General features: G+C 32.7%; 1 protein-coding gene across 1 annotated transcript; it reads right to left on the bottom strand.

Moving 5' to 3' along the window:
* Positions 1–1,271: 1,271 nt before the first annotated feature.
* Positions 1,272–4,415, bottom strand: LOC120208571 (peroxisomal trans-2-enoyl-CoA reductase-like). The gene is given in 4 exon segments (XM_039207801.1): positions 1,272–1,573; positions 2,258–2,427; positions 2,429–2,621; positions 4,334–4,415. Coding segments are annotated over 4 exon segments (747 nt in total).
* Positions 4,416–9,492: the final 5,077 nt, after the last annotated feature.

Raw genomic sequence — 9,492 nt, 5'->3', positions numbered from 1 at the left:
GTTGCATTTATTTTTGGGTGGCATGTGCTTACATTTTGAAAATATTTGTTCTACGATATTTACTGTTCTTGTTATTGATGTTAGATTTGTTTTTTTACTGATGTTGAAATATTTTATTTTACTTAGTCTTTACAACCTTAATTTACTGGAATTCAACTTAGATGTTATCAACTATATTTTTAAAGAGGTTTATCAGTAATATGGTCTTAAATGTATTGAATTTTTTTTAGAAAACTTTATTGTAATCTGCTAGATATGGTCGTAACGCATAGGCCGAGTCTATGGGTTAGACAAATCGTGCCATTTTTTGTAATAATATGATATGACCCCTCGTTTGAAGATGTTTCTGATTGATTTTCTCATAAAAATTAGAGTAATTGAAAAGAAACAAAAAGAAATAAAAAAAATTGTTTGAATTTCTTCTTTGAAATGTTACTATTTTTTTACCTATATTTTTTATGAATCAAGATTGAAGATAATTTTTGATATTCAAGGTTGAAGATAGTAAAAGTTGGTGATGATTTATGAATTATTTCGATTCATATTCTTCTTCTTCTTCTCTCTTTGAAATATTGTGACTCCAACATTTTATTTTTGGAGAAAAAAACCTCTCCATAGATGAAAATCGTTAATCAACAAACGATTAATGTTCTAAAATAAGGATCATTTTATTCTAAAATGATATGTTAAGAGTTAAAATACTCCAAAAGAAAAAATAATAAATACTATAATAATTATTTACTCAAACCATTAGAGACCTTCTCCCCAAAATAAAATGTTAAGAGTAAAAAATATTCTAATAAAAAAAGATATCATAATAATTATTTAGTCAAACCATTAGAGAGCTTTTTGCCCTAAAATGAAACATAAAGACCAAAATACTCTAAAAATATATAGATCAAAATAACTATTTAATCAAATATTAGAGATATTTTTTTGACAATATGCAAGCTTTAACTGTACCATTTAAATTATACATAATCATCTGGCATACGATTTAGAAGATTATAAACAGCAGCGGATGTAGTTGTTCAGGGTGGGCACATGCCTATCATTAAATTCGAATTTCTTTATATTAGTTATTCATTTTATTATTGGTGTCCACTTTGAAATTTTATTTGTGCTTACTCATACCATAAATTTCTATTAGTAATATATATGTGTTCATCTTAAAAAATATTCCTGAATCGGCTACTAATTACAAAAATACGTAAACATTAATAGACTTTTATGCAACAAATCTTATTATACATCCCTGCCCTCCTTGTTTTCTATTTATATACAGGGGATTGCATCCTCAAAGCGAAGAAAATATGGGAACACCGCGCAAGGTAGCCCCAGCATCGACGATGAATATATTGCCGGATACGTACTCCGAATGTTCTTGGGGGAACCTTTCTCTCGGCCACTTTTGTTAACCAGTCCTTGATTATGTTGATTATGGATCCTCCTTGATTTGCATCGCGCATGTGCGTCGCAACATACTTTGGCACCAACCAAGACCCTGTTAAATTGGTTCTAATATTCTGATTCCATTCCTCCTCTGAAAATTCCAAAGGACTCTTCACCTGACCTGCAAATACTTGCAATAGTTGCAAATGATGAAGAAATTTCCAACACGATGATTACGAATTGAACAAAAGGAGCATAAAAAAATTGGCAGGTAAAGGATATAAATGGTCCCGGCTATAAGATACTATATTTTGTTGAGTTTTTCAATTATTAAAAGTTATAAATTGATCTCTCGGTAATATTTACTGTTTTTAGTCTCCCACTATTAAAAATTAAAAAATGCTCATTTAACTATTCATATATTTTAAACTCGTTAACCTATTGATATGATAAAATTATATTTTAACGATGTCTATTGGCACTACCATTGCTTTAAAACACTAATTCGACAACATAATATTTCAAGTACTGGGTCGACAATATAATGTAAACAAATATTCGATCCACAAAGTACAACTCAAATAGTTCTGAGATCAGATTTTTTTCATATCATAGTGAGCAAGTTAATGTCAAACTTAGACTGTTTTCAATTTTTTAAACGAAAAATGACGATTTTATGCATATGAATAGTAGAATAATTATTTTGTAACTTTTAATAATTAGAAGACTGAACAAAACACCTTATAATCGAAGAATTATTTTATAACTTTCAGTGGTCGAGAGACTCAAAAAGTAATATTCTATAATCGAGCCATCATTTGTTTATTTTATCCAACATTTTAAAATAAACTATAAAATGAAGTACCTCTAATGCCAGCGTTGTTTATTAAACCATCGATCCTCCCAAAGGCATCCCAAGTTGCTTTCACGGAACTCTGTATGGTGGCTCCATCAGCACATACATCAAGCTCAACGGAAACAGTTCGAGGGCCACTAGACTGGGGTTCAGGAAAGCTGAAGCAATTGATATCACCAGAGGGATTTAATGCGATCAACACGGCGTGCGGCAGCCACAATACGACAGCCGGCTTTAGCCAAGTCGAGACAAAAATCACGACCTAAGCCGGAAGATGCCCCCGTCACCATCACCACTTTGCCGCTGAGGTCGGTCCATGGCTCTAGTTGCTGCTGCTCCGCATTCCCAAGAACAGAATGGATGCCGAAACAATCTAGGAAAAGGTGGAAATCGAAGGATACCAAAATAATCTAAAACCACTATTCTACTCGTAACCAATCTTTCTTCAATCTATCACCCAATTCTTGTAGAGATCAAATACAAGTAAAGTTTTGATTGGTTGTGTTGTAACCATTTTTTAAACAATTAAGTTTTTTTAAAAAATTATGATTTTCTTTGAAAATTTAGCAATTTTTCAATTAATTTGAATTAAATTAAACAGGAGTCGCCATCGACCTTTAGGCTAAATAGGTTGAATACCTGAAAACGTCTTTTAAAATAATTTTAAGGAAAAATGGTTTTTTAAGACAAAGATTGATATGTTTTTACCAAAAACTCGACTGAACGAGTCCGAGAGTGTTACGCGTGGGGAAGGATAAGCACCCCCACAGTGTCCAAAATTGGTACTTATTCGCTTACATATCGTCGTAAATGGTGAAAATTGTGAATTCATATCAATATTTAAATTACGATCATTTTATTGAACATCAAATAATTTGCTTCGAATTAATTATTATAGAACATTCCTTAATTTGAGAAGAAATCACGAGATTTGGACATCCTCCAATAGGAAGACTATCCCATTTATTTATCCTTTATACGAGAAATGTCCCCTCTCCAACGTTATAAAAAACACAAATCAAATATAAATCAACTATCGATAATTGCATAAAATAAATTACTATTTAAAGAAACACACATTGCTTCATTGGAATAAAAATGAATTATTTTTCATTTAAAAAAAAATAAACTCGATTTATTTCAAGTTCACATTTAGTTCGAATGTCGTATAGTATCACACTACTTCGACCAAACAATGCTTTCCACGCCCATTCTACGACCAATATTCTCGAAAATGTTCGAATAAACCACTAAAAAATATCAAAGATAAGGGATACACATAACGTTACCAAAAGAACATTTCATAAATCATATTAAAACAAATAAGATAAAAACATAAAGGTGAACATTATGTAAACATACAAGATTAAGAAGTATTGAATAAATATAAATATGTAAAATTTAGTCTAATGTATGATAATACTAAAACATATATTATAAAAAAGGTAGAAAATTAAATTACACAATTAATTAATCTGTTCTAGAAAGAATAATACAAATTAAACGAGAAAAAAAATAAATAAACAAGGGACTAAATCATGAAGAGGAAAAAATAATAAAATTAAATTAATTGACTAACCATGAAATTTCATATTCAAACCAAAAATAGTGACTAGAATGAATATTACAGAAAAATAAAAGATCCAGCTAAAAACGTGCATTTACACAGGAAACAACAATGGGTTAAAATGAATTGAATTATAAGCTACCAGCCAAAATCATAAACTAAACCAAAATAAACGTCACATAAAAAGGATTAAAATGCATTAAATCATAAATTAATAAACATAACTCGCATTTTTCCCAAACCAAACAATAAACAGATAATGACCGAAATATAAATATAATAAGATCCAAAGCTTAAAACAAAACAAGAAAAAGTTTCATTTGATGACCAAAATGAGAAGTTATAAGGCGAAAAGGTCCCGAATGGGATTAACCCAAGCACCAAACACATAATTTTCCCTTCCCTAAAATGACGTCGTTTTATATATAATATAAATGGTTAACACTCGAGCCTAAACCAGCCAACCAATCCTTATTTTTCATTTCTATTTTCTCTTTCGAGAGAAAACTCTCTTACACTTCCTTCTCCCCAGTCCCCCGCCGAGGAAGTAAACCGTAACTCCCTGGCCACCGTAGATCGGTGACCACGGGAGTAAAACATCTCAAGAGCCCCTATATTTTTTAATCCTCTTATCTTATTGTCCTCTACGTCTCTCTAAAAACCTAAAAAAACTAAACCCCAAAAATAAATCCCAAGAAAAATGAGTTATTTACCTTTGGAGATGGGGTTCTTCAGTCCGATGAAACAACAGTTGACGATCTGGGTAAGGATTACTTTCTTGTTTTGCTCTTTTTTTGGTTCGAAGGTTTTTTTTTCCAATTATTTCGTTCTGGTTTTTCCCCTCTTTTCTTTTTTCCTCTCTGTTTAGTTCACTGCTTAGTATGAATCCCCATTGTAAATGTTGCTTGCCTCTCTCCTTTAATCTGCTTGCAAGTGATGGTTTGATGAAGACTTATGCTACTACCGAGAAGATACGGTATGATTACCGTATTTTTGACTTGTTACAGGGCCATATTTGTCTCGGGATTTTATTTTGGATTTGTTCTTATTTTTATTGGGGTTTTAGACTTATTTGGTTGATTTACTTGATTGGGGTTGTTTTCTATTACTATTGATAATGATGGCGGTTCAGGGAGCTTTTGGCTATGGCTCACGTGACTGGGGTGATGGATGGTGAAGCGCACACGCCGGTCGTTGGCTGCTCATTGCTGACAGCAGCGGCTGGTTGATATTTAAGGTTAAAACCCTAAGTTTTAGGCGATTTGGACTGTTGGATAGGTTTAGATCCAACGGTTAGCGTTGAAGGTGGCGATGGGTAGAGAATAAACCCTAATTGGGGTTGGGTTCTCATATTTGATATGATCTTGGGCTTCAGGTCGGGTTGATTATAATCGGTTAGGCCTGTAGGTATGCTTTCTCTTGGGCCTAGTGGTATTGGGCCCTATTTAGGGTACTGTTGAGTGTGTTTGTAATTGGATCTTTGTTGTTATAACCTGAAAATAATAACAGAAATAATAATAATAATAATAATAATAATAATAATAATAATACTAGTAATAATAATAATAATAATAACAATAATAATAATAAACAATTAAAAGATGGACACAAGTGGATATCTACAGCTGCCTCTATTTGTCCATTCTTGTGTTAAAAACAATATGGAAAAGACAACAAGATAATGAGTTTTTGTCTGGTTCTCTCTTTGATGTTAAAGACGACAATGGTCATCCATGTTGAAGATATCTAGCCAGTTTTAGATAATTCGCTGAAGATGACGATGTTCCTTCTCGCTAAGGAAATATGGTCAATCCGAAGATAATAGGGTGTTAGAGATGACACTTCTTATTCCTGTTGAATAGTTCTGGCCGTTTTCAGGTAAATTGTTTGTTGAAGATGACGTTGTTTCTTCTCGTTGAGGAAATTGGGTCAATCTGGAGATGATTTTGGAGATAACAGGGTTCTTACGCATTGAGGAAGTCAGATTGTCTAAGGATGACACAACTCTTTCGTGTTGAGGAGATTTGGTCGGTGGATGACATTGTTCTTACGTGATGAGGACGTATAGCCATATTTAAGGATAATTTAGAGACAACACGATTCCTACGTGATGAGGAAGTCTGATTGTCTAAGGATGACGATGTTCCTATGCCATGAGGAGATCTGGTTAGTGGACGACATTGTTCCTACGTGATGAGGACATCTAGCCGTCTTTAGGGATAATTTGGAGACAACAAGGTTCCTACATGATGAGCAAGTCTGATTGTCTGAGGGTGACACTGCTCCTTCATTTTGAGGAGATCTGGTCGGTAACCAATGATTGGCTTGAAATGAAATCTTCTTTTCTAACATGGAATTGTGGAATAAATTCTTTGCCAACGTTGAATTACTATAATATATTTGAATGAAAATAAATGAGTGGAAATTTTTGTTTTAAGAGAAGCTATCTTAGGTGAGATAAAATTTTGTTTCGAGTAAAACATTTAAAAATTTACGTTTAAAGGGAAAACAATGTCAAGCGATATGAAACTTGTTTTTAAGAAAAACAATCTCATGTGAGATCAATTTTTCTTTTGGTGCAAAAATTTCAAAATTTGTGGAAAATTGTCTCAAGCAAGACAAAATTTGTTTCAAGAGAAATAATCTAAAGGATTTTTGTTTCAACAGAAATTGTCTCAAGTGAGACGAAACTTTGTTTCGTCAAAGGTTTATTTTTCAAGAGAAATTGCCTCAAGTGAGACAAAACTTTGTTTCGAGAGAAACAATATCAAAGGTTTACGTTTCAAGAGAATTTGTCTCAAGCGAGATAACACTTGTTTCAAGATAAACAATATCAAAGGTTTATGTTTCAAGAGAAATTGTCTCAAGCGAGATAACATTTGTTTCAAGAGAAACAATCTAAAAGGTTTTATGTTTCAAGAGAACTGTCTCTAGCGAGACAAAACTTTGTTTCGAGTGAAACAATATCAAAGGTTTATGTTTCAAGAGAAAATGTCTCAAGCGAGACAAAACTTTGTTTCGAGAGAAGCAATCTCAAATGTTTATGTTTCAAGAGAAATTGTCTCAAGCGATACAAAACTTTGTTTCGAGAGAAACAATCTCAAAGGTTTATGTTTCAACAGAAATTGTCTCAAACGAGACAAAACTTTGTTACGAGAGAAACAATCTCAAAGGGTTATGTTTCAAGAGAAACTGTCTCAAGTGAGACAAAACTTATTTTAGGAAAATTATCTCAAGCGAGATCAATTTTGTTTCAAGTGAAACAATTTCAAAATTTGTGTTTCGTGGGAAAATTGTCTCAAGTGAGATGAATTTTTTTTGGAAAGAAACAATATCAAGTGAGATTAATTTTATTTCAAGTGAAACAATTTCAAAATTTGCATCTGAAGGGAAACCTGTTTCAAGTGAGAATGATAACTGTCGTTTTGCAATCAAAATAATTCTGGCTTCTTAAAAATAAAAAGTAAAAGTAGTATAGAGAAGCAGGGTCGATCCACAGCGACTATGGTTTTTGTGATTTAGTAAAACTCTTTGATTTAGAGGAGGATAGAATTCCAGATGAAATTTGAAATAAAATAATATAAATAATTATAATTTAAAAAGAAAAAATAATAAAATAAGTAATAATGAATAAAAAAGAGAAAAATAATAAAATAATAAATAATAATAGTAAAGATAAAAAGGGGTTTTTAAAAGTTGTTTTTAAAATAAAAGATAAGTGTTGAGTTAATCGATCGACGGAATCGGCCAAGAGGGGGGTGAATTGGCAATTAAAAATTTCGTGGAAGCTTTTGCAGAAAAATTGAAAGTAATTGCACAACGATTTACAGTGGTTCGACTTTCTCAAACAAAGTCTACGTCCACTACCTTAGCTATCCACACTAAGGATTTTCCAACAAATTCACTAATTTGTTCTTTCTTTTGAGGCCAAAGAGATAACCTTACAAAATCCCTCAAGAGTATACCCCAACTCTTGAGAACACTCTTTTTCCCAAAGAGAAGATTACAAATTTGCAAACTTACAAGAAAACCTCACAAGGTAAGATGTTTGCACAATTCTAGAACAAGAAAAGAACACTCAAAGATAATTACAAATGAGCACAAATGGTGTTCTTGAAAGCAAAATGAATATTGAAAGGAAAATTGGCTTGATTTGCACAAACTTGGTGTTTGATGCTTTCTCTCTTGTTTCTCTATGATTTCTTGTTGATCAAGGGCTTCAGAACTTGTTTAAATACACCTTGAATCTCTTCTGAACGTTGGGGATGATTAGTGAAGATCATATAGCCGTTTTAGTGTGAAAACAATTAATAAAACAGTTTGGAGCGTGGGGGGAATCGGTACCCCCTATGGGGAATCGGTTCCCTAAGTGTAAAATTCAAATATTTCGACCGTTGAACAGGGGGGAATCGGTACCCCCTATGTGGGAATCGGTTCCCTCCGAGCATTCTGGAAATCTCAGAGCCAAACCATTCAGGGGGGAATCGGTACCCCCTAGGGGGGAATCGGTTCCCTCTGAGCAATCTGGAATTTTTGGCTTTGAAATGGTTCGAAATACTTTGAAACATTATTTTGAAATTGTTTTAAGATTAAAACTTAATTTTACACTTAAGTAAGGATTAAAAATGATTTTTGAAATATTTTGAGTAATGTTTTGATATTCGAATAATTATATCAAATATACTTAGAAAATCATTTTGGAAAATCTTAAAATTCATTTAACTTAATTTGTTATATCGAAATATCAAAATGTTTACAACAATCTCCCCCTTCTTGATATAATAAAACATTTTAGTAATTTTAAGATTTTGAAATCAAGTTTTGAAACTACTCCCCCTTACTTTAACACTTTTCCCATTTATCATCTTAAAAACAAACTTAAAACACACTTCTCCCCCTTTTTGTTCAATCAAAAAGATTCAAATAAATGTGAAAAATATTAAGCCAATTGATTAGGTATATGTATGCATAAGCTGCTAAGATCACAATCAAGAGAACCGTTAGCCATTAATTCCGTAATCAATATTCATAAATAATGTGATATGGCAAAATTGGTCATATTGCTAATAATGATGTAAATGATGCAATAATAAATAAATCACACCAAACATATAAGTTCAAACCATCCATAAATCCAAACAAATTCACAATCCTCAAATTCAAACATCCTAAAATATTCAAAATGTTAAAACAATAAGTTTGGAAAACAAAGTAAAACATTTAATCATATATCCGGATTAGGAGGAGGAAAACGAGCTCGCATAGCGGCCATTTCGTTAGTGAGGTCATTAATACGTATGTTGGTTGCTTCATTATTTGCACGCATTTCTCGAAGAATTTCTAATTGTTGAGCTCCCATTGTGGATAAATGGGACTCTATAGAAATAAAGCATGAATCCATGGTCGCATATCGGTAATCAAATGTCTCCATAAAAGATTGAAAATATGGAGGCATTTGAGTCGATTGTTGTGCTTGCTCTTCGGGCTGCTCCTCGGCCTGCTCAGGTTCAGCTTCAGCTTCATCGATGTCTCGCATTAGTTGCTCAAGTTCGAGATCTTCGTCAGCTTCGGGTGGAGCTTGTGAAGAACTAGCTCCCGGAGTAGTTTCAGAAGATCGAACCCATTCCCCGGTTTCCTTATCCTTAATCCATCCCGCTCTCGTTAAGGAAAGAAGGTT

The sequence above is a fragment of the Hibiscus syriacus genome, unplaced genomic scaffold, assembly GCF_006381635.1.
Source record: "Hibiscus syriacus cultivar Baekdansim isolate YM2019G1 unplaced genomic scaffold, ASM638163v2 tig00016637_pilon, whole genome shotgun sequence".
Lineage (NCBI taxonomy): Eukaryota > Viridiplantae > Streptophyta > Magnoliopsida > Malvales > Malvaceae > Hibiscus > Hibiscus syriacus.
Note: the sequence above shows the minus strand (reverse complement) of the source record. Positions and strands in the feature narration are given on the sequence as shown.